We start from the raw sequence: 22,186 nt of genomic DNA on the forward strand, positions 1-22,186 counted from the left end.
ATAACGAGTCTGCTTTGAGACGCTTCTCACCACAGTCTTCTGTGTTGGATACACAGACAGAGGTTTGACATCTCAAGCTTCAGACTAGATAAAAAATTCAATCCATCACTGTTCATGTCCCCAGCCTCAGCTCCAGCTGAAGGTGCTGAACTCCCATTTGCCATGCAGCCTCCTGTTTCTCTGAGCCATTTTCATCTGCCACCAAGAACACTTAGAGATATTTGCTCTCTTCCAATAAGCCCCGCGGCCCTGTGTTTTCTTCTGCCACACAAACAGGGCACTCACAGAGTTTTATAGTCTTCAAGTGACTGACCACAGACCCTGTATCCATTTGGCTTTGATTTCAACATATAATCAAATAATTTCTTCTCCAGTCATTGTATATATAATTACAAGCTTGCCTGAAATAACATTAAAGAAGATTGATTCAGCCACTTGACTGCTGCTTTCAGAATTTCAGAGATGTTTTCTAACGTTGCACTGGCGGAGCACAATAATAAATACAAATAAATGTTTCTGACCAATGCAGAAGTGTACATTAGCTGTAACTATAGTTTGTGGTTGAATGAGTTTAATATGCACTTCATTGTTTCTAGGAAAACGTACCCTTAGTGTCTCTGCACAGTATCCTCTTAAAAGCTCTCCTAAAGTCCTTGTTAAATATAGTGTAAATGACCGGGTTGAGGCAGGAGTTGCAGTAACCTATCCAAAAGAAGAACTTAAATAGGGGGTTAGGAATGGTGCATGTCTCTGGACATATAGCTTGCAGGGAATAAGTGAAGAAGAATGGGAACCAGCAGATGACAAAGACCCCCATGACCACTGCTAGAACAAAGGTGAAACGCTTCTCTCTGTTTACCATGGCTTTGCGCCGTGATGTTGGAGTCCCTTGGATGTTTGGACTCTCTTCTACCACCACTTTGGAACCAGCCTGCGTGGCCATTGTGTGTTTGTATCTACATGCCAAGTTTAGGACGTGTATTTTGAATTCTTTAGTTTTGGAAAACACCAGACCCTGCTCATTGGTCTTCATTGTTTCCGTTCCCTCTTCTTCATCATTATTACTTTTTACTCCCATTTGCAACTCCACCTCAGAGTCAGAGCTGGACACCTTGTCTGCTTTGTCTTCCTCCGTGTCTTTGGGTGGAACAGCTGAAAGGATTTGGCTGTCATGTTGGGGGATTGAAGGAGAGGAGGATGATTTTTGGATCGCAGCATTACTTGAATTTGGATTTTGCTGAGCATCCTGCTTTGTAATGCTTACAAGCGTTATAGTTTGTGATGCCTGGGTTGAATCTAAATGAGTTATCTTGCTCAGGACCTTTTGCTGTTGGTCTCCAATTGAGTCCTGTTTATCTCCATTCTGTTGTCCCGCTTCAGCTGCCCTCTGCACATGCTCATGGGCTCCAACTGGTCCTGGCATTGGCTTGTGGTTTTGGCCGGGTGGACAGCGCGTATGCTTCTTGGCGATCTGATAGATTCTTATATAGACGAGAATCATGATAACACAGGGTGCAAAGAAAGAACCAATAGTGGAGTAGAGGATATACCAGCGCTCATCGTTTAGTTCACACGTTTCTTCACCTCCTTCGCTCTTGTCCAGTGTAAGCAACGGTGGGAATGATATGACTGCAGATATGAGCCAAACAATGACAATAGCTGCCTTGATACGTTTAGGGGTGCGTTTGGTACCATAAGAGACGGGCCTAGAGATGGACAGGTAGCGGTCAAGTGCAATGGCACAGAGGTGCACAATTGAGGAAGTGCAGAAGAGAACATCCAACGCCAGGTAGATCTCACACCAAAGTGAACTGAATACCCAGTGTCCCTGCAACTCATTGGCCAGAGAGAAGGGGATTATAAGAGTTGCCACTAAAATATCCGCAGCAGCCAAAGACACCAAGAACAGGTTCTGAGCCCCTTTTAGGGATCGTGATGTGAGTACAGCAATAATGACTAAAATGTTACCCACAATAGTCACCATCATCATAAATGTGATCGAAACGGCAATGGCGGCAGTGGCTTGTGGAGAGTAGTGAGGGATCTTCACAGTGCTCTGGTTACAGGGTTGGGTGATGACGCTTTTGTTCCTGGAGTGGAGCGCCCCAAGCTCAGAAAGGCAGGGTGTGTCTGGGGCAGTTGCCATGGTTACAGAGTCCTGGTCCTCACAAGTTAGAAACAGGGTTTCTTTGAAAAAGCATATTTAGAATTGGGACACACATATCATGTCCAAAGCAGTATAAAGATCCAATGACAAAGTCACAAGAAGAACTTCTGTAAGAGATAGACACAAGACAAATTACAACCAATTGTTTAAAATAATGCAATAAATTAAAATAAAAAATAGCCTACTCACTGTGCAGTATGAGTGCTGAAGTTGAAAAGAATGGATCTGCATTTCCTCACAGAACCTAAAAGTAGTCATCTTGACTTTAAACCAGAAGTCAAGGGTCAAATATTCAGCAGAGATTCCCATCTCCCCTTTTCTCCTCAAAAGGAAGTGCAAGATGTGGCTAACAATTTTAAAAAGTGCATCATATTAAGTAAGAGATAATAAAAAAAGAATACAAGTTTCTTCTCCCTTGTCACAAGACCAGGCTGTAAATGACCCAAAATAAAAAAAAAATAAATTAAAATATCAATCCACATCTGTGCTTCTTCCGAACTGTCATTCTCCTAGGACTCTGGAGACGGATCTGCTGGCGGAGAAGAGAGAGGAAAAGTGTGTGCAGGAGAGAGTGAGAGAGAAGCACAGAATTAATGCGGACGTTAGCGGATCAACGAGGACGCACGTTGCGCACGGCTGCGCTGGACCCAAACTGCCCTCACTCAGACTCGGTGGGAATCAGAGAGAAAATTGGAGGATGGATAAATGCATGCACAGAATGATGAATTTTAATATTTTGACCAATTGTAACCACTTTTCCTTTTCCTCATGTTTCCCCATTTCACAGCATTCAGCAGCCACTCACTGACCCCAAAGTGAAGTCATAGCCTCAGTCAATGCTTCACATGACATTGGCAGGATCTAGTGTGTGACCGAACATCACTGATCTCTTTGACTGGAACTTTTCACAGTATGGCTTTAACCTGGACTTCCTTTTGCACTTACTTCACTTGCGTTTTTATTGCTCTGAAATACCAATTCGTTTAGACTGTTCAAAATAATCCCCCTTATGTGTGTGCTCGTTGTCTCTCCACAGATCTTACCAGGAACTTGACCTGGTGATGTCACCTGCTTGCCCCCGTCCCGACACTATTAATGTCATACTGTGGAACATTCCAGAGAACGCAGTAACATCTCACGGAAACATCTTAAGCTGCTTTTTCAGTAGTATTACATATTGTTACAGCAGTAAAATATGTTTTGTTTTTGTTTTGTTTTTTTCAACCAATTCCATCCAAAAACAAAGAAAAAGAGCGCGCGAAAAGGGGGAGGGGGATACTTTTTCAAAACTAGAATTTCCAAAACCATCACTTTCTACCTGTTAAATGTTTATATATTTTTGAAGCATTGCTACCCAGGGTAATGGTGGAAAATTGCTCTGACATTTACACTTGATATGAGCCATCAAATAAACAGTGAAGTTAACAGTGTGTTAAGTGCAGACGTTTACTGTTGTTGGCAGAATGAGGACAGAACCTTGGAGAGAGATGGTTTCATGGAAAGACTGAGAAGATTGGTTTGAACACAACTATTTTTATTTCTGCGCTGGTGCATAAGTGGGATAATTAACAGATGAGACTGTTCAGAAAGCCCATCCCGAATTAATCTAATGTCTGATTCAAAATGAGGCATTTCACAACAGAAAAGTGAAGCCATAGTGTAGCAGATACTGATGTAGCCACTCTGAAAGCAACTGATACAAAAAGTTTCATTTGTGCAAATCAACTTAGTTTCATTTAGTTTGAAACAAAATGTATCTAAAAAGTCTTATAGAAACATGTCCAAATGATTTCTAAAGTGCAGAACTGACAGGCCCCGCCTTTTCATACACACATACATTCATAAGTCCAGAAGCAGATTTTCACTTAGCCTGTGTGTTTGTTGTTGAAAAATGTCAGTAACATTTTTCCCTACACGTATGACCTGGATAATTTCAGGCAAGTTTGGAGCTGAAGGCAGATAAAGGGTAGGGCGGGTAAAAGCAAATGTTTTGAGTGCAGGACTGAAACATACATTAATCAGTCCAAATACAACTTCTGATGAGTGAATGATTTAAAACGCTCATAAAAGTAGTTTTACATAATAGGCCTATGTCCCTTTTAAATTAATTTACTCAACGTTACCTAAAAACAAAAACAGAAAATATTTTCAGCAGTGAATTTATTTTAAAAAGCTTTTCTGTTCTCATTAGACTGTGTTTCAGCGCCCCCTAGAGGAGGATTGGAGTTTATGCAGTGTCAGAGTGTTGTGGACATCATCATTTGCCTCTATTGCCAGGACCCCGGTTCATCAGTTAGATTTCTTGAAGAATCTGCAAAAATGATGATTAATAATAAATGTTTTTGTACAGTGGCTCATCTAACATGTTTGCTCTACACACCACACTGATAAAGCAGCCGGACCCTCAGTATGTCCAACTGTGTCAGCCTCTCCCTCTGCCCCATGTCTTTGGCCGTATGGAGAGGTACAATAGTGGGTGAGCCATTGGATGAAAAGTATGCACTAAATGCAAAACAATGAAAGAAATGAATAATTGATATCAAGCTAGGGGAAAAAGTGTCTTAAAAGCCCTTAATTCATTAACACATCACCTTCCATAGTGTAATATGGAGGCAGTGTCATAAGGGACATTCAAGGTGTCACCATGTCGCTTAACAAAGTTCTGTTCAGTTCCTGAAACACAATAATTCAATTAAAATAACTTATAAAAACATGTAATCATTATTATTTAGAATAACAATCTGCCAGACAATTAATGGCAGAAGGACCAAGGTGCATCTTAGGCTGTAACCATTAGGAGAGGATGGAGGAGCACACACTGATATGGAAACCACTGAAATAGAACTGATACAGTTTTATGTTTTTACCTTTTATGATGTTGTTTTTGATAATATTAATGTAACTGTCCCGGTCCATACGAGTGTGCTCATGATAGAAGCCAAGTGCATGCAAAAGTTCATGAACAATATTTCCCACGGTGCAGACAGACCCAATATATACTGCCTGGTCTCCACCAATGAACCCCACATAAGATGAACAGCTAGAAAATATGATAAAGAAAGTTACCAAACAGTTCAAGTTAATTGTTGCCAGATGGAACATACCCTGGACTGTTTTTGAAATGAAGGAAGTTGGTCTCAAATGTCCGGAGATGAAACGTCACACAAGTTTGATCTGAAATCATTCGTGTTGCACTTAAGATGTCATTTGTACGACTACCTGTAAAGAGACAAGAAACAATTACAACAGTCCTTTCTATGGTCTATGGTCAAATGGAACTCTGCTTACGTAGCTCAGCACTTATCAGATATGGTATGGCATGTGTTGGCCAGATAGACTGCACTGCATTCCTGTCAGTCTGCACAGCAACACAGATAATGTATGGAATCATGATACTGATGCATCAATTGAGTTTGATAAATGCACACTCACAAATTGTAGAATGTCTCCTTCTTCTATTTGATGTTTTGAGTGTAGCTCTGGAAAATGTTTACCATAAATTGATTGCTTGAAGTGAGTCTAAGAAAGCATATGGCAATTTACCTTCAATAGTCTCAGGGCTGTGTTTAATAGTTCGCAAGGTTTTGTAGACCCCATCAAGTAAGAGTTCTGTAATAAAAAGCCTGAGTATATTGCAAAAAACGTAGTACAACCAATCATCAAAAGACCATAATTGTGCGTTACCTGTGGAATTTCCCCTGTTTACTGGGCTTGATTTAACTGCAACACAAAAAGCATTTTTACTAAACCACTCCACAGACTACAATTAAAGTTTTGAATCTCTTACCATGAGGATGCCACCCAAAATATATGATTACATTTAAAAGCCAAAGATGCATTTTCAAGGTCTTCTCTGGGTGATGTTAAAAAAAAAAACTCTTTTCAACTTCTCTGACACAATCTGACTAAACGAGGCTCAGCTGTGCGTCTTCTATGTAGACTTCCCCTTTGACAGTACAACTAAAGTAATGTTGCTAAATTGCAAAGTGCTGTAGTACTGTAGGTACACACAATATTATCAGAATACTGTGAATAATTGACAAAAAGGTACTCGGTTTTTTTTTTTGGTTTTTTTTGTAAATCAACTTAATTGAGGAACTAAAATCTGCCGATGGTAAACACTAGAGGTCACTGTAGCGCGTGTCCCATAGACCCGCGTGTTTGTGGATCAAGAAGAAGAAGAAGAAACAACTTCCGTGAAAACAACACGTGGAAAAGCCTAGAAGTGTTTACTCCAAACTGTCTTAATCCAGTCCGAGTTGATTATTTATTAATGGTTGTTGCATAATAATGTTTTATTCTAGTATGTAGAAATAAGTGTTACGTGAGTCAATAGTTGCGGGAAGGGAAACCTGCTGCTTCTGCTACTTCCGAGGAGCGGAGTGTAAGTAAAACTGGTTTAAATTCGTATAAATATTCACTGACACTAATTCATGATCATCCTCCCCGGATCTTGTAAGACTTTATGATTGGGTTCACACGTGTTTTCCATCTAGTTTGAGTCCCATCAGATATTTTGGGTCATTTACATATCAAAATATAGTGTGTTTATCTTGGTGTGTAATTCATTTGGAATAATTGCGAACATATATAGTCTTAGACCTTAGAACAGATCTTTCACACATCTGTTATTTTTAAAACAATGTAATTAAAAAGGGGGTAATTCGTTTGTAGATGCCTTGATAACATGACTAAAATGTCCTGTAAAATTTCTGGCAAACGATTTTAAGTAAAGTGTGGAACATTGTTAATGCTGTTGTTCCTTTAGACTGTTGAACCAGTGCAGTCTAACCATGACAAGGTGGGCCCGAGCGAACAACATCCACCGAAACAAACCATCTGAGGCCACTCCATGGAGCCAGCTCAGAACAAGAGGGCGAGGGGAGACTGCAGCAGCACATGCCAGTGGCAGCTCCACCAACTCCTCAAAATCTCAAAAAGGACTTCAGAAAGAACACCTGCGGAGGACTCAGCCCCAGGGCACTGCTTTAAAGAAACCGAATCGTAAAAAGGACTATGTCAGTGAGGATGTAAATGGCTTCATGGAGTATCTCCAGCAGAGTGGCCAGCTGCAGCCCAAAACTGATGAAAAAATTCAGTCACGAGACCTGGATTTCGCAGAGGAGGTGGAAACTGCTTTGAAAAAAGATCAGAGAAGGGAAGACCGACGGATTAAACGACAAAAGGACAAGAAAAATAAAATGGTGAATACCTTTTTATATATTTTTAAGTATTATCTGAAAATACCTTGTTTTTTATATTTATTGTTTGGTAATATCTGTCTTTGTCTCTTTTTTCAGCTTTGTTTTAACTGTAGAAAACCAGGCCATGGCTTAGCAGATTGTCCAGAGGCTGACAGAGATGAGGAGATGGGCAGAGGCATTTGTTACCGTTGTGGCTCAACTGAACATGAAATTCACAAGTGTAGAGCTAAAGTAGACCCTGCTTTAGGTGAGGCACACAAGATACAAAAGGTTTCTCAAACTTGTTGTTAATAATACTATACTAATGTCGGGCTGTGGGATTTACGTGACTTAGTCGACAAAATCATTTTATTTGGATTGTATGCATTTTTGTATGTACGTAACAGGAGATGGGAGAAGGCATGTATTTTATTTATTCAATATTTTATATTTTATGTAGCGAATTTGGGATTTTGGGAGTCAGAGACTGTCTGCCCTTCTTATATGTAAACACAGTTTAATAGTACTTTAAATGTTTTTGTGTGAGCTTGTAGTCTTGTGAGAGATTTACCAATGCCATACCACACCCCCTATTAGTCGACTTCACATATGCCGTGTGCATCACCATAAACTAAGTACTGCCCCTCGTGCTCATTTTTACTGTAGGAGACTATCCATTTGCAAAATGCTTCATCTGTGGAAAAACTGGACACTTGTCACGCTCCTGCCCAGATAACCCAAAAGGGCTGTATGCACAAGGTAATCAAAATCAAGTGTGTTTTGTTTGTAAATACTACTTTTGTGCTCTAGATTATATGTGTGATTATACTATATGTCAATGTGCAGGAGGATGCTGCCGTGTTTGTGGTTCTGTGGAGCATTTTCAGAAAGACTGTCCAGAGCACCAGGCATCAAGTGTGTATTTTAGTTATCTGCTAATCCTTGGACCTCGTTACAACCGTTATTAACTATACTTTCCTATTTGTTTCAGCAAACACCATGACACTAAACTGGTTATCCAACAATATGAGTGCGGACCATGAAGATGTGCACATGCCAGTGAAGAAAGCCAAGCCCAAACAGTCTAAAGTTGTGGTGTTCTGATTTGCAAAGACTGTGCTGATATATGGAGCCACAATAACCTAAACATTTCACAGTTTTCACTCTTTACACTGTGGATTGTGCCTTTACAGATGGTTTAGTCAAGACTCTGGAGGCCAAATATTGTTCATTGTCCTTTGTCATAAAAAAAGAAAAAAGAAAAGTGAGATTAATTTGTTTAAACACATCAGTTCAAAACACAAATATATGTAATTTCAATGTGGACAAACTTCCTGAAAAGCTTTCATCATTTCACAATCAAATTATTTTAGCACGGTCCCTAATCTATAAACATAGTTTTTCACCACATAAGTACATAATATGGAACAATAGGGACATTTTATACAAACATACATTATTTTTTCCCAACTGGATAGAGAAACAGATTGTTTTTGTGAAACAGCTTTTTTAACATTGAGGGGCAACTTGGAATTCCTAATAAAATTTGTATGAATTTCCCGTTATGCCAAAACAATATGCTATACTTTTTGATGACAAGCCAACTGGCATCATAATGCTGCAGACTTACCCCCTGCATCTCTACTCAGTCCTGTAAATCACTGAAATTGGGAAAATCTGCTTTTCTACTCTCAAAAACTAACAAGAATATTTGCAAACTATTCCGGAGAGAAGTTACTACTGTCCCACATGGAGTATCATTTTGGAATTGTTTTGTGAGAGATATTAATTGGAAATTAGTTTGGACAATCCCCAATGAATATCTAATAACAAACAAGGTAAAAGAGATTCTCTTTAAAATTATCCACAAATATTATCCTGCTAATCATTATATGATTACATTTAAGGGGGGCATTGATGTGAAGTGATCATTTTGTGAAAATCATCCTGAGACTGTTAAGCATCTTTTTTGGATGTGCTTGTACTCAACATCATTCTGGAAAGACTTAAGCAGATGTATCACTGGACATCTCAATAAGGACTTTATTTTGAAACGGGAGAATGTGGTATTTTATTTCTTCTGCAAGCAAACAAAAAATGAACTGTTTCATTATAAATCTGTTGATTATGTGGGCAGAATTCTACCTGCACAAATGTAGAGGAATCAAATAAACTAATTGTGCATATTTCTGTGGTGACACTTTCCTTAAGTGACTTCACTAACAAAAAGGCCATGAAAACAGTTCTGTATTTAGGAATTACAACATATTTGAATGTGTGTACAACCCCTGGTATAAGGCGTTATAAGTTGTAACGTTTGTATACAATTTATTTAACTTAGTATACTTACTGAATACATTCATTAAAAAAAAGGGAAGAAGTTAGGAAAAGGAGCCTGTTTGCTTTCGTTCATAGCTTTTCACATAGGAACCTCAGGAGCTTCCTAACCAGAGGTAAAGAGTTTTTAGTCATCCCACAATACAGTGCGCATTTTCCCCAAAGGTTTCCAAACACGGCCGATCTCTGCGCGACTTTGTAACGCATTAAAAGTTTCATTGTCTCAGATCTTACACAAAACAACTATCTGGATAAGACCAACTTTGTATAAGAGTGGAAATAAAGGCTTTTAGGCTCTTCACAGCTTCACGCGCTTTTTCTGTAGACTTCATAATAACCTAAGGGAAGATCTGCGCACATTGTTTATGTTTATAAAAAGGAAACTTAAAGCCACATGGCTAATTTGCATAAACTCCGCTCTGTGCTCTGCAACAGACGGACTAAAGTACAGGATTTGATTGAATATTCGTCGGGACAGAGGACAGAGCAGGGGCTGTGCAGCTGATGGTGAGTCTGGAGAATATTCTCTTCTGTGCATGGGCGCATATCGTCATGTTGGAGGTGGTTTATGTTTTAAAGTTTTCAAAATCTCAGATCTACAGTCTATGAGGTTTAATGTGGAGCGTTTTCTTAAACAGCAGCTTCTCATGTTCAAACACTGGGGTCATTTAAGTACACCGTCATGTTGTAGTAGAGGAGAATGCAGTGCAGTAAAGGAGAATGTGGAGAGCTTATTGTAGTCCGTTTTGTGGGTGTTGTAGTTGTTTTTTTAACAGCTGTAGTGTCATGTGACTGCTCCTTTGTTCCTGTTGCAGGTGAGGATGGTCAGATTCTCCAAACGCAGCTGAAGCTCCTTCTGTCTGTCGAGGACTCTTATGTTTGACCCCGTCACGTAGCTCCAAAGGTGAAGTAGTTAGGGGCTAGGAACTAGGAGCTATGATCTGAACTATTCAGAACGAGCCAATATGTTCCTGACATAATAACTTAAGTAATATCGGCGTCAGTTGCAGGTGAATGGGGAGGTGCCGTGGAAACTTCCGTGGGAAAGTGTCATGTGACGCGATAAACTGTCGCTTAATGATGACGTAATATAAGCTCTTTCAAAGTCCAAAAATACGAATCTATCAAGATTACTCAAAGGGTAATTTAAAGAGTGTCATCTTCAGCTGCGATTGTGGTTGTTTTATTTGTGTGTGTGACCTGTAGCTTGTTGGCGCTTCTGTCCAGTTGTGTTGATGTTTACATACACCAGGAGTCAGTCTCTGCACTGCTGCTCTCAGCTCATGGAACAAAAGTATTACACTTTAAGTATAGGAAAACACTTTCCAGTACCATCTAATTTCGGAGGTTGAATACATTCGTGTAGCAGGTGTTAAAAGGATGTTGTTAAAGATGCGGCTGCTTTTTTCTGCTTCAACATGCGTCTTGCTCCGTTAGCAAGCATGTGGCACTAAGTGTTTATTAGTCAGGTAAGGTGTGGGTTTTCAGCTCGGGCTGTACTTACAACAATAATAATGGGGTTTGTGTGTTACATTACAGTGTTCACAAAGCTAGGCTTACATGGTGTACTAATCCTTTACAACAGGCATGTTTCAGGACCCGTGATGATCATTGATGGGTTATATCAGAGCTTATCATGGCATCACTCAGCATTTGTGCCACTGTATTTTTTCTGATTATATGAATTAATCAGATTTTATAGTATAGCAGATGGAACAAAAGATTACTCACTATAGGACACCAAATATGTGTTCAATTTAACAGGTCAGCTTTTCATTTTTATCAGTAGTATCAGTTTTTTCAGGACATCCTTGCAAATCTATTCAGCAGTTATCTGACACAGGGGGTAGCTCTCCCAGATCTGCTCTCCTGTCAGAGGTTCAACATGGGGCCAAACATATTGTCTCAGAGGGTTTTATTGTTCTTTGGCAAGGAGAGCATGGGGCCAGTTATTCACCACTACCAGCATTTTCAACTAGGATGTTGTGCTGCATCAGTAGAATCAAACTCAAGACACACAAAATACGAGTTCCAAAAGATTAGGTTCCCTTATGGCTGTCAGAGCACAATGGGTCCCCTTGGCTTTTCCAAATGCCTACATGTCACATGTTCCCAGGTTGAACATATGCTCATCTGTTAAAAGTCCAGGAGTGGAAATGCATTTCTTTTAGTTTTTTGTTATGCTTTTACCACTTTTTGTTGGCAAATGTGAAGTTCTCTATAAGTGAAGTATATTATTAATTTCTACTAAAGGCTCACAGGAGCAAGAAGCTCCTCAACATTAGAACCTGGTCAAAAACAATTCATCCTTTTCAGGCTTATTCCTTCCTGGGCCTTTGTCCATTCAAACAATTTGAATTGTGTTATTACTATAACAATAGAGGATTTTGCCATGCCAAATCAGTCAAATTAAAAAGGAATCCTCATGCCAGAAAAACATTATTATGTTAGTCTAGCCTAATATAGTGTCACTCAATTATTTTAATTTTTCCATTTTCAATTTCTTTGTTAGGATGCACACTTCAGTCCGTCAGATCTCTCTCTCAGGTTCCTCTTATTTCCTGCGGCTGGACTGGAGTGGACCAGACCTGGGCTCAGGGTTCCGGCTACTGCTGACAGATGCACAGGATGCTTGGAGAGGAGAAGGTGCAACTCTGTCCATCAGGGCATCACTTTCCCCTCACATTTTAAAGATCTTTAAGATTTATGTTTGTTCCATGCACTTTGACCTGTTGTTTCCAAATAGCTGTGTGGTCCCACTTCACCTTTGCACATTTATTAATACACTTTGTCTCCAGAGGACAGGGTCAACCAAAGTAAAATGTTTGTGTAGTTTTTGCATTTTTGTTCATTGAATTTGCCTCTACATCCAGTGTCCTGAGCATCTTCTTACTGCAAGATGTTTGTCTGTCTAGTTACTCAGGCAGCCATATGTGAGGAGGCAAAGGAGCTGGAGATGGAGAATGAAAAGTATGTCCAAGACATCCAGCAGGCGCTGACTGGGACAGAAATCTCCACTTCCTACAGCTTCACTCTCACCAGCAGCAGCACGCATGTGTTGCTGGCCTACGAGAAAGTGCAAAAAGACATCTCAGTGAGTACAAACACACTATTAAACTCATCATTAGTGTCTCTCTCATGAGGAGGTGTCTGTCGTAGACAAAGCAGTCCAAACTAAATTGTGATGATTGTAATGAAGTGATGACAATTGCTGTATATATTTTCAATGATTGTTTATGAATAATAGTTTGGCAGTTATAGATTAGATTAGATTGGGTTTATTAAAGATTGACTTGACAGAAGAAAACATTACATGCTAACGCTGATCACAATCACAACAGCTGAAAAGATAAAAGATGAAACATTCCCATAAAAGGATTCTAAATAGGCCTATACAAGATGTAAGATGTAACAATTTTTAAGTGTAAAACCACTGGTAAAAGAGAGAAGAGGTCTGTGACCCACTGAGATAGGTGCCACAAAAGGGCATTGGTCAGAAACCCCTTGCGTAAATATTATGGAAATTCTTTCTCATTACGTCATTGTTAAGTTTAGGTAAGAGCTTGTCACCTCAGTCCAACTCCTCAAATGGAGTTGAGTTTTTTTTTACTGTAGGACTGAACTTTTTAATGCACACCCATGTAACGTACAAATTTAATGATTACTCTGCTTCATATATGTGCTGTCTCAAGCTACTTTACAAAGGCTGACATCTATGTTGAGAGTCAAAACTACCGGTATCATTAGTGTTTTAGTTGTTTCTGAGTGCTGTCTTGTATATAAGATGAGATATGTGCCCATTAAAAGCTTCACAGGACCAAGAAGGTATACATATAAAAAATATATTTTTATGTTTGTTACTTTGTTGATTATAGCAGAATCACACACAGAAACTGAACATTTTTTTATATTTCTAATAATTATATAAAATTGGTAACATTTTGTGTTGCCACTCACCAGATCAAAGACATCTTGACCATATATTGTGTCACAGGATATAAGGGACACCTAACCCCATAGCCAATTTCCCACCTGACCCAAAGAAATATATACTTTTGTGACACATTTCATTTAGTGCCTAGTTTTTTCAATTTTTAGTAAGCTCATAGGTTCAAGTGTTTTCACTTGAACCTATGAGCTATATGGGAGCTTCAAATGTGCATTGCACATGCACACCATTAAAAGTATTTCATATCATTATCAATCATAATGAAAGGCTTGTGTTTACTGCCTGGTCATTGCCCTCTAATAGGAGCTTAATAGAAGTTACACTGAGCCTGTTGAATAGATGTGCAGCTGTTACATGCAGTGGTTAGCATACCAGGCATTTGTGAGTTTGACAGCATATTTCAAAGTACGCTCGTCTTTTCTCATATCTGTCATATTCATATAGAATGGGGCACAAGTTTTTATTTGGATGAAAATTTTGCTTTGGTTTTATAATATTTTCCTTACTGAGATTTACAATAGCCCATTGTTGAATCACTTTCTCACAGTACAGTACTGTGGACTTTAATGACAATCAGATGGTGTATGGATATCACTAGATTATTGTGGATAAAGACCTCTTTTCCACTAAAATGATTTTTTTCTGTCTTCTTTTCTATCTGTACCATTCATGTATTCAGTGAGGTTATACTTGGAATTACTTTGCAAAAGATTACATCACTTTTTTCACTTTTTATTTTAGTTCATTGCATTAGCCTTTAAATTAAGCAAGAAGTTGCAGCAGAAGTACCTAATTGCGTCAGAAATGTCTTTTGAAACTGGAATTTCTATGACTTCATCAGAGACCTTGCCCATGTAAATGGTTTAAGAGCCAAAATAGTGAAGACAAGCTCCAATGTCTGCTATATTAAAAAAAAACAAAAACATTTGACTGTTGGTCCAAATGTCTAATAGTGTCCAGTAGTTTTGTGTAATAGTGTCCAGTAGTTTTGTAGTACGTTACGCATTTGGAACATGTGCTGCAAACCCATTCTGCAACCCCATTTTATGGCGATTCCTAAAAAAAATCCCAAAGGCAATAAATATATAAATAAAGAATATTTATTTTAATCTATCATAAAATAAATTTTCCATCATTTTGTAACTGAGTGTTTGGAATGATGCAACAACTGGAAGTGTTAACTGAAATGCTCCCAGGAGGCATTTGAATTCCTTGGTATATTTGGTCAACAGTGTCTGATGATTTACTTTCTTAAACTGAATGCCATGTATTGCACCTTTATCTTGCATTTGTCCAGTCAAACTTCCTTTTTCTAATTCCTTGAAAAACATGCACTTTGTGAGTGGACTTGCTTCTCCAAAGGCTGAATATCACATACTAAAAAAATACTGAGACTCAACAATAATAAAGCCACATCCCTTCTGTTCTGTCTGTCTCAGTTCAGGCTTGGTTCTGTAGCACTCACAGCCCTCTCGGATCCTGCAGAGGCAGTGAGGGACCTACTGATTTACAGCATGGACAAGAGAAACTCACTGGAACGACACAACTGCAAACTAGAGGAGCAGAACCAGCGACTGAATCAAGAGCACCAGCGCATTACCGCACAGTAAATACAAACTACTCCACTCTGACAATGACAGTGACACCATGTTACTAGTGACCTCTGCACCAGATGTATGGCTGGGTTGTGACAAGACTTGGAAAGGGCATATTGCCAAATTCACATCATTTATGAGAAGGTTCTGTCTTCATATTATCTTGAAATGAAAGTACGTCACAGCTGTGTGCGTGTAACCCAGCAGACATGTGCCGAGTGAGTCAGAGAATCCTGCTGAATTACTCACTACCAAAAAGAGAAAAAAGAAAACACACAAACACATATTATACAGTTCATATATATTCCACATCTGTTTAAAGGTGCACTCTGTAACCTTTCCCTTAGAGAGTCTTCCACCTGATTGATTCCTTGGAGATGTTATTACTTTCCCTGGAATGTTTACAGGATGGCATTAAGCTTATCTATCCTGCATTCATTCAATTGCAGATATTTTTTATTGCAAAAAAACTTAAAGACTTAATACTGTGTGTGGGCTCACCTCTCCAAAGATCTGATCTGTAACTTCAACTGCTGGTGTCATCTGCTTTTCCCAAAACATGCACTGTAGCTAAAATCCTCCAGCTAAGGTAGTCCTGAGTCTGACCAAGCCTAGCACAAGATCATGAGTGCCACACCCATTTCTCTTGAGGAGATTCCCCAGCAGCATTGAAGGATGAGGGAAATGCTGAGGACAAATTTCTCTGCGGGGACAATAAAGTACTTGAACTTTAATCAGTTGAGTACCATACATACAAGTCTATAACATAATCATGGAGACAAGCACTCTTCATCGAAAAAGTTACACGGTGCACTATAAATATCTATTTAGTTCATTATGTGGTTGTAAATATATATATTTGATCATATATATAAATATATATTATATATTGTGTTTTATTAGATGGACTGTCAACTCCTTTCTTTTTTGTTAAGCTATATATGGACTACAGTAAATGTTGCTATATTCTTGTATTGTGTCTAGACTGAAGCAGTACACGAGTGGAAAAAAAGCACTGGAATTGGAACTATACTCTCGATTTATCCATGTGCTCAATGCGAAGAAAGCAAAGATTCGAAGTCTGCACCGTACTCTGACAAGTCTGCAGGAAGAACGGTACATCTTACTATCTTACAACAGTCTTTCTTTTATAGAATGTGTGGTGCTTTTTTGTTTTACATTTTTATATAATTTAAATAATATAGAGATAAGGTGTGGCTTTATTCTTAGAAGTTCTGATGGAAAAACTGACCAAACTCGACATTCTGAGCACAATGATGAGGACGAATATGGAGGAAGTACTGAAGATGAAACCGAAGAGGCAGAACCCAAACCTGTTGAGAAGACCCCGACAGAGGTTGAGACAAATGGTGAGACTAAGCTGTCCTCAATTTAAGAATTTTGCAACCAAATTGTTTTGTGCATGTATCATAAAAACATGCAGGTCTACATCCGCTACAGAAACTTACCATTTAAGGTCTTGACTTTTAAAAAGCACCAGAAACAGAGGTTTTGTATATTTTCTTAAGCAGTCACGCTGTGTATCAACAGTCTTGACCCTGAACATGCCTGTAACCATAGTAGCTTGACATCATAGCTGTTGCCCTGGTAGCTGAGTGTGTTTACATTGTGAGTGTATGTATTTCTTTGGCCGTGACTACATCAGTGAGTTATGTAATGCACCGTACAAGCACTTTATGAATTGTTGAATTGTTTTTCATCAGTGTTTAGGTCCCATGAGAATTGACAGAGTTAAATGTGTCTGGTGTAATTTGCATGGACTCAAGGTTGTGGAACCAAACGGGGTGGGGTAAGGGACTTGCCTTCTTTAAAGCTGTTTCGCTATTTTCCACTATCCACACCTTAAATTATGCATTCAGAGGTTCTCTTGTAGGTACTAGCAGGGAAAGTCCTGCATCTGTGTACTGGGTCTAAGGGGAAATGTTACTTTCTGTTGCTAGGACAATGACTCAGTCTAGTGTGTTTTGCCAACAGAGTGAAGAAAACAAGGGGAAGTTTAAATCATTTAGAGTTTATATTTTTATGTGTTTTGACTTTACTATATATATAAAAGGCTGAACAGTTTTGGGAAAATAAACGGCATCACTTCATTCTGTCTGTCTAGTAGACCAGGGCAGCTGTGGCTATAGAAATGTCTTACTACCATCGAGTGTGCAGAGTGAGTGACTATAAATACATGTAAAGTACTCTGAATATTATTAAGTCCTAGGGCCACAGGCTAGTCTTGTTATTAAACGTCCCACGATGCAGTTTCTATGACGGTAAAGAATTAGATTAGTCCAATATTCCCTCAGTTAGATGCATACTGAGGCTGATTTAATAAGTAATGAGTACCAATCTGTAGTTTTGTAGTAAAGTGAAATATAGCAAATCCATGGGCAGATGTCATATCTCAGGCTGTGGAGGAATGGAAAAAACAGGAGTACTGAAAATCTGTGTGAATTACATAATCACCTGCCCTCAGACACCAGTTAAATCAAACTCTTCTTCAACATCTGATACATTGTGTTTGTTTTTCTTTTGTGCAGTTGCTAAAATATGATCTTTTTTTTAATGTTTTTGAATTATGTTGTCTAGCTTCTATATAGTTGCAGCAGATTTTGTATTTTCTATATGATAGAATTAATTATTAATTTGTTTTTTTATTGCGTTATTTGTTTGTTTTTCTTCACAGAACGCACAACCCCAAGCCCACTGGATGACCTTAATGACCTTATAGATGTGGCTCCATGTCGCAAACGCCGCTTTCGTCACCTGAATCCACCAGCTCCTCAGCCGTCTAAACCACAGACCTCCAAGAAGAGAAGGTACCGCACAAAATTACTGTTTACTTTTGCGCTTGTATGACTCGGGAATTAATGAGCTGTGGTTAGTGTGCAGTGTAGAGACCCTGCTAAGTGGTGCTAAGGTAATATGTTGCTGAACCTGCATTCGTTGTTTGTTTAAACGTTCGTGTTAAATGTATTGTTCTGTCATCTGAAGCTGGAGTTGTTTATTGTAGTGGTAGTATATGTTTGCCGATTCCCAAACTTCACTTTCTGCCTCTTTGCCTGGTATTCACTTGAATGGGAAAATCAAATATCATTAAACGTCCCTGTCAAGGCTTTTTTATGATAGGCAAGCACACCCAAACCCTTGTGGCGTGTTACAGTTTTAACCCCCTGACCTGGCCATTTTCTAGGTTCAAGGTTACCATCATTTTTAGGGCAAAAGTAAAGCTCAAATGGGTTTAGGCATATTATTATTATTATTATTGTGGGAAAGTTTTGCCCATATTAGGTTCTTACATACTTGCATACATTATTTGACAACAAACTTGAATGGGATAAAATACAATCTTAGGTGTCACATCAAAATGTTTGCATCTTGTAACTTTCATGTGCAATGGGCATTAAAGTTTAGATTGGTTGGCTGTTCAATACTAGAATGATAAAAAAAAATAATAATGGTGATGTCTTTTCATGCCGTCGGAGTCCAGGTGTTGACATGATCTTTGACCTTGGTCATTAAATTCTTGAAAGTCTTGGGAGGGTAGTGCTAGACTAAACATTTAACCACACACAAAGTCAAATTTTTATCATTGTTATTGACAGAGGCAGAGCTCAATATGTTTCAGTGAGTTCAAAGCCCTGGAGAGAGTGGGAAACGCAATACTTTTAGATTAGGTCAGTGGTTGCTGCTGTCCAGAAAAGTGTCTGGACTAGAAATGAGCTCTGGAGGGTACTCACATATTTGCAAATATCGAAAGATTCTCCTTTTTGGCTTTACAGGTGATAAAAAACCTTTGGTGCGAGGTTTATGATTTTTGCTCCTAGGTCTAAGCAACTGTAGCCTGCTGATTGTGCTTGTGTCTTTTGCACACACATAGTAACACTTTCCTTTAGGCACACCAGCTGCTACCGAGTCTTCTCTTTCCACTGATGGGAAGTTGTCCCTTCAAACACTTGAGAGGGCGGTGTCTTGGGCTCACTATCCTCAGAGTTTTGCTAAGATATGTTTTATTATGGTTTCCTGTCCGGTGACGATTGCTCTATTTCTTCTTAAATCTGCTTTGTAATTAAAATGATCATCATAACAATACCATTTAGAATATAAGCCTTAATAGCCACTTCTTGCAAAAAAAAAAAAAATGTTTACAAGTCCAGTCTCTGGGCTTAAAAACATTATTATGTAATTATATTTTTTCCAGACTGATTCATAAGTCTGCACAACTTCACAACATAATCCAAAGGTCCTTGTGCCCAGTATGTCTTTTTTCACGATTGAGTTCAGTTGTGGTTGTTTCAGATATGTGCATTTTTGTATAATCTTAGTTAAAACATTGTTTGTATGTTGAAACCCTCATTGTAGAAACCCAAACATCTGAGTGCCAATGACTGTAAATTGTGCCAAATGCAGATGGCCCAAAGTGTAGCTCTACTCAGTTCAGCAGAAAAGGAGCAGTGAGTTGATGAGCAGCTGTGGCTGGCTGGGTGTTTGATCAGTGTGCAATGGTTGCCTCCAGAAGCAGACCCCCTCTGAGCTGGCAAACAGCAGCCCGACGAGGCTGCAGCAGTGGGCCCTTTGTCTGCTCTTGTGTGGGGTACAGAGCTGCTGGCAGTACTACACCCAGCCATTGTGTTTTCATTGCAGTTGCTTAACACTTTCACCTTGTGTTTCTGTGCAGGTTGTCCACAGGGAGAGTAGAGAGAAGGAGAAGAGTAGAAAAGAGAAGGTGAAAAGAGGCCATAGAGAACGACTTGGAAAAAGATACCTTTGGGAAAGGCTTAGCTCAATATAAAAATGTATATCCTGGCTCAGTGTCAATACAAGAATGCAGTTGCTCATATTGTAGTACTTATTTTTGCCTTGTTTGCTCAGCTTACTAAGGCAAATGTTAGACCTCAATGTATGGTTTACTTCCTGTATTCCCACATTATTTCTTAATTAAAATTATAATTTAAGTTCAGGTACAGTTGCTGTTTACTGAAAGTAGTATTTGTTTTATTCCCATCAGGACAAACTAGAAATTGAATTAAGCTTTCTGCTTAATTGCATGTTATCAAGACAAAGCAAAGCGCTGTTATTGTCTGCTTAATTTAGAATGGCTCTGGGCTTCACAGAATAATAATGTTTACAGTGGAGCATGTTCTTTTTATTAAACATTAAACACTGGTTTGAGGGTTCAGTACCCGGAGCTTTCTTCAGTTGCCTTCTCAGTGTCACCACAGCAAATGTTAAGCTAATGTAAGGCTTTTGAAAACATTGACAGTTTAGTTCATATCATCTGTTATATCAAATATGGATTTTCCCAAACACGGTTTTACTGTTGACACACCTCATCACAATAATAATCATTATCAATCGTATAGTTTTTGTGTGATTCTATTATTGGTGTCCTAAGGGCACAAAAAAACTTTACTCTTTGAAATTCTTTGCTTGTTCGCAAGCTCCAAACCTGCTCTAATTGGTGTTTTTCTTGACATGTCACCAGACCACTCCATATGATCATGTCTAAGCTTAACCTCATCTCTCAGGGTCAAAACGACATGGTTTCTGCCATGTGTTCAGGACCGTGGTGGTCTCATAGCTGCATCAATCAGCTCCCCCTCTGCACTCAACACTTTTCTTGTTCTAATGCAATTAGTAAGGATTTCCCACCTATTAATGTTCAAAACTCATTATCATTGATCTGCATTGGTGTCAAAGCTTAGGGTTAGTAAAGCAAAATCTAATGAGTGGAACCTCATTTTAAAATTGTGGGTGGTCTTCAAACAACCTGGGATTAATATTCAGCATTCCAACATGCAGTCCAAATGTGAGGGGTACACTCACACAAACTTTTGCAGCTAGGAAAGCATTTGATGAAAATGTCTCTTGGGTTGAAACATGTATAACCAAACTGTGACTTTTTATTTTGTTTTAGTTGTATCTTATGCCTTCCATGCCACTGTGTTTAACTTAAGTAAAATATACAGAGTTAGACCAGAGAAAGCCCCCACACAGGTAAATGTTGGATGTAGAGCACTTAGAGTGGGGGTAGCTGCTGACCTACTATTACTTACACACACACACACACCCACACACACCCACACACACCCACACACACACCCCCACACACACACACACACACACACACACACACACACACACACACACACACACACACACACACACACACACACACACACACACACACACACACACACACACGATGATCTGAGTGCAAATGTGCACACAGGTATAAAAGTGTGTGTGCCCATGTGGTTCTAGTCTAGCTCCTCATGGACTTCCCGTCTCAACAGGAAAACTGTGCTGTAAACCAGCCTCATTAGCCCACTGACCCCATCTCTGTGTTTCTCCGTGTTTGATACAGAAGCGAGTCGCCTCCAGCACCCAGTGTGGAGCAGGCGCCCCACCGCTCCACAGATGCTGCGGCAGCAACTTCAGACGCTGAGGACCTGTTTGAGGACTTCTGACCCTTCTCCAGTGGACTTCAAAAACACAAGATTCATGTACTGTGAACTGCCACTAAGTAGACCAAACTGATGAAGTACTACAAGCTACATTTTAACTTATGAAATATACATTTTTTTATTGTTAGTGATCATTTTAACACCATAATACATGATATATATACAGTCAATAGATTTTCATTTTAAGTAAATTTTAGACTATCCATTGTATGCTTTTTGAGAGACAGGCTCTAGTCAGGAACTCCCTCAGCCTGATCATTTTAAATATTTTTTTTTGAACATTAACTTAATTCTTATAATGACAATAAACATATTTTTAAAGTGTAAACGTCCACTGTGTATGTTTATTTCTTTTTTTTTTCCTTTTAAAAACTAGTAAAGCTGTTGTAATTCTCTCTGTCAAGTTTGTATCCTCATCCTCTTTAATCTTTTTGGTGCTTAGACACTCGCTTCCTCTCTTTACAAGAATGACGATAGCA

At 39.0% G+C, this 22,186-nt stretch overlaps 4 protein-coding genes across 6 annotated transcripts; 2 read left to right on the plus strand and 2 right to left on the minus strand.

Moving 5' to 3' along the window:
* Positions 1-510: 510 nt before the first annotated feature.
* LOC117391293 (alpha-2B adrenergic receptor) lies at positions 511-2,406 on the minus strand. The gene is made up of 3 exons (XM_055231944.1): positions 2,357-2,406; positions 1,227-2,274; positions 511-941 (listed from the first exon to the last, which is right to left on the minus strand). Exons 2-3 carry the CDS (start codon positions 2,144-2,146, stop codon positions 593-595), a joined length of 1,269 nt encoding a protein of 422 aa, XP_055087919.1. The 5' UTR covers positions 2,147-2,274; positions 2,357-2,406; the 3' UTR covers positions 511-592.
* A 2,133-nt stretch (positions 2,407-4,539) lies between these two features.
* On the minus strand, positions 4,540-6,322 carry LOC117392037 (low choriolytic enzyme). Its single transcript, XM_055231550.1, has 9 exons — positions 5,955-6,322; positions 5,852-5,887; positions 5,711-5,776; positions 5,600-5,646; positions 5,456-5,525; positions 5,272-5,386; positions 5,035-5,207; positions 4,759-4,840; positions 4,540-4,669 (listed from the first exon to the last, which is right to left on the minus strand). The coding sequence occupies exons 1-9, from the start codon at positions 6,004-6,006 to the stop codon at positions 4,540-4,542; spliced, it is 771 nt and encodes a 256-aa protein (XP_055087525.1). The 5' UTR covers positions 6,007-6,322.
* zcchc9 (zinc finger, CCHC domain containing 9) lies at positions 6,061-9,733 on the plus strand. Its single transcript, XM_033989064.2, has 6 exons — positions 6,061-6,551; positions 6,936-7,371; positions 7,468-7,618; positions 8,017-8,109; positions 8,197-8,265; positions 8,342-9,733. Exons 2-6 carry the CDS (start codon positions 6,961-6,963, stop codon positions 8,452-8,454), a joined length of 837 nt encoding a protein of 278 aa, XP_033844955.1. The 5' UTR covers positions 6,061-6,551; positions 6,936-6,960; the 3' UTR covers positions 8,455-9,733.
* A 768-nt stretch (positions 9,734-10,501) lies between these two features.
* On the plus strand, positions 10,502-22,031 carry xrcc4 (X-ray repair complementing defective repair in Chinese hamster cells 4). Of its 3 annotated transcripts, XM_055231948.1 has the most exons (9): positions 10,773-10,828; positions 12,200-12,333; positions 12,603-12,781; positions 15,076-15,242; positions 16,216-16,347; positions 16,462-16,601; positions 17,927-18,059; positions 19,919-19,966; positions 21,608-21,810. In XM_055231948.1, the coding sequence occupies exons 2-9, from the start codon at positions 12,201-12,203 to the stop codon at positions 21,708-21,710; spliced, it is 1,035 nt and encodes a 344-aa protein (XP_055087923.1). In that variant the 5' UTR covers positions 10,773-10,828; position 12,200; the 3' UTR covers positions 21,711-21,810. The 3 variants fall into 3 exon arrangements, with proteins under 3 accessions (XP_055087924.1, XP_055087923.1, XP_055087922.1); XM_055231949.1 differs by lacking the exons at positions 10,773-10,828; positions 19,919-19,966 and adding an exon at positions 10,502-10,591 and having other exon boundaries at positions 21,608-22,031; XM_055231947.1 differs by lacking the exon at positions 10,773-10,828 and having other exon boundaries at positions 12,187-12,333; positions 21,608-21,809.
* Positions 22,032-22,186: the final 155 nt, after the last annotated feature.

Source organism: Periophthalmus magnuspinnatus, chromosome 23 (assembly GCF_009829125.3).
Source record: "Periophthalmus magnuspinnatus isolate fPerMag1 chromosome 23, fPerMag1.2.pri, whole genome shotgun sequence".
Lineage (NCBI taxonomy): Eukaryota > Metazoa > Chordata > Actinopteri > Gobiiformes > Gobiidae > Periophthalmus > Periophthalmus magnuspinnatus.

Bases quoted from the DNA above. Each gene is read 5' to 3' on its own strand.
- LOC117391293 (XM_055231944.1), bottom strand. From the start codon at position 2,146: ATGGCAACTGCCCCAGACACACCCTGCCTTTCTGAGCTTGGGGCGCTC. The intron at 942-1,226 runs TTCAAGTAATGC...CAAACACACAAT, and splicing joins GATGCTCAGCAAAATCCAAA to GGCCACGCAGGCTGGTTCCA.
- LOC117392037 (XM_055231550.1), bottom strand. From the start codon at position 6,006: ATGCATCTTTGGCTTTTAAATGTAATCATATATTTTGGGTGGCATCCT. The intron at 5,387-5,455 runs GTAAGCAGAGTT...GTCTCTTTACAG, and splicing joins TCTGATAAGTGCTGAGCTAC to GTAGTCGTACAAATGACATC. The intron at 5,208-5,271 runs GTATGTTCCATC...CATATTTTCTAG, and splicing joins CATTTCAAAAACAGTCCAGG to CTGTTCATCTTATGTGGGGT.
- zcchc9 (XM_033989064.2), top strand. From the start codon at position 6,961: ATGACAAGGTGGGCCCGAGCGAACAACATCCACCGAAACAAACCATCT. The intron at 7,372-7,467 runs GTGAATACCTTT...CTCTTTTTTCAG, and splicing joins AGGACAAGAAAAATAAAATG to CTTTGTTTTAACTGTAGAAA. The intron at 8,266-8,341 runs GTGTGTATTTTA...TATTTGTTTCAG, and splicing joins TCCAGAGCACCAGGCATCAA to CAAACACCATGACACTAAAC.
- xrcc4 (XM_055231948.1), top strand. From the start codon at position 12,201: ATGCACACTTCAGTCCGTCAGATCTCTCTCTCAGGTTCCTCTTATTTC. The intron at 15,243-16,215 runs GTAAATACAAAC...TATTGTGTCTAG, and splicing joins CACCAGCGCATTACCGCACA to ACTGAAGCAGTACACGAGTG. The intron at 18,060-19,918 runs GTACCGCACAAA...GTTTCTGTGCAG, and splicing joins CAGACCTCCAAGAAGAGAAG to GTTGTCCACAGGGAGAGTAG.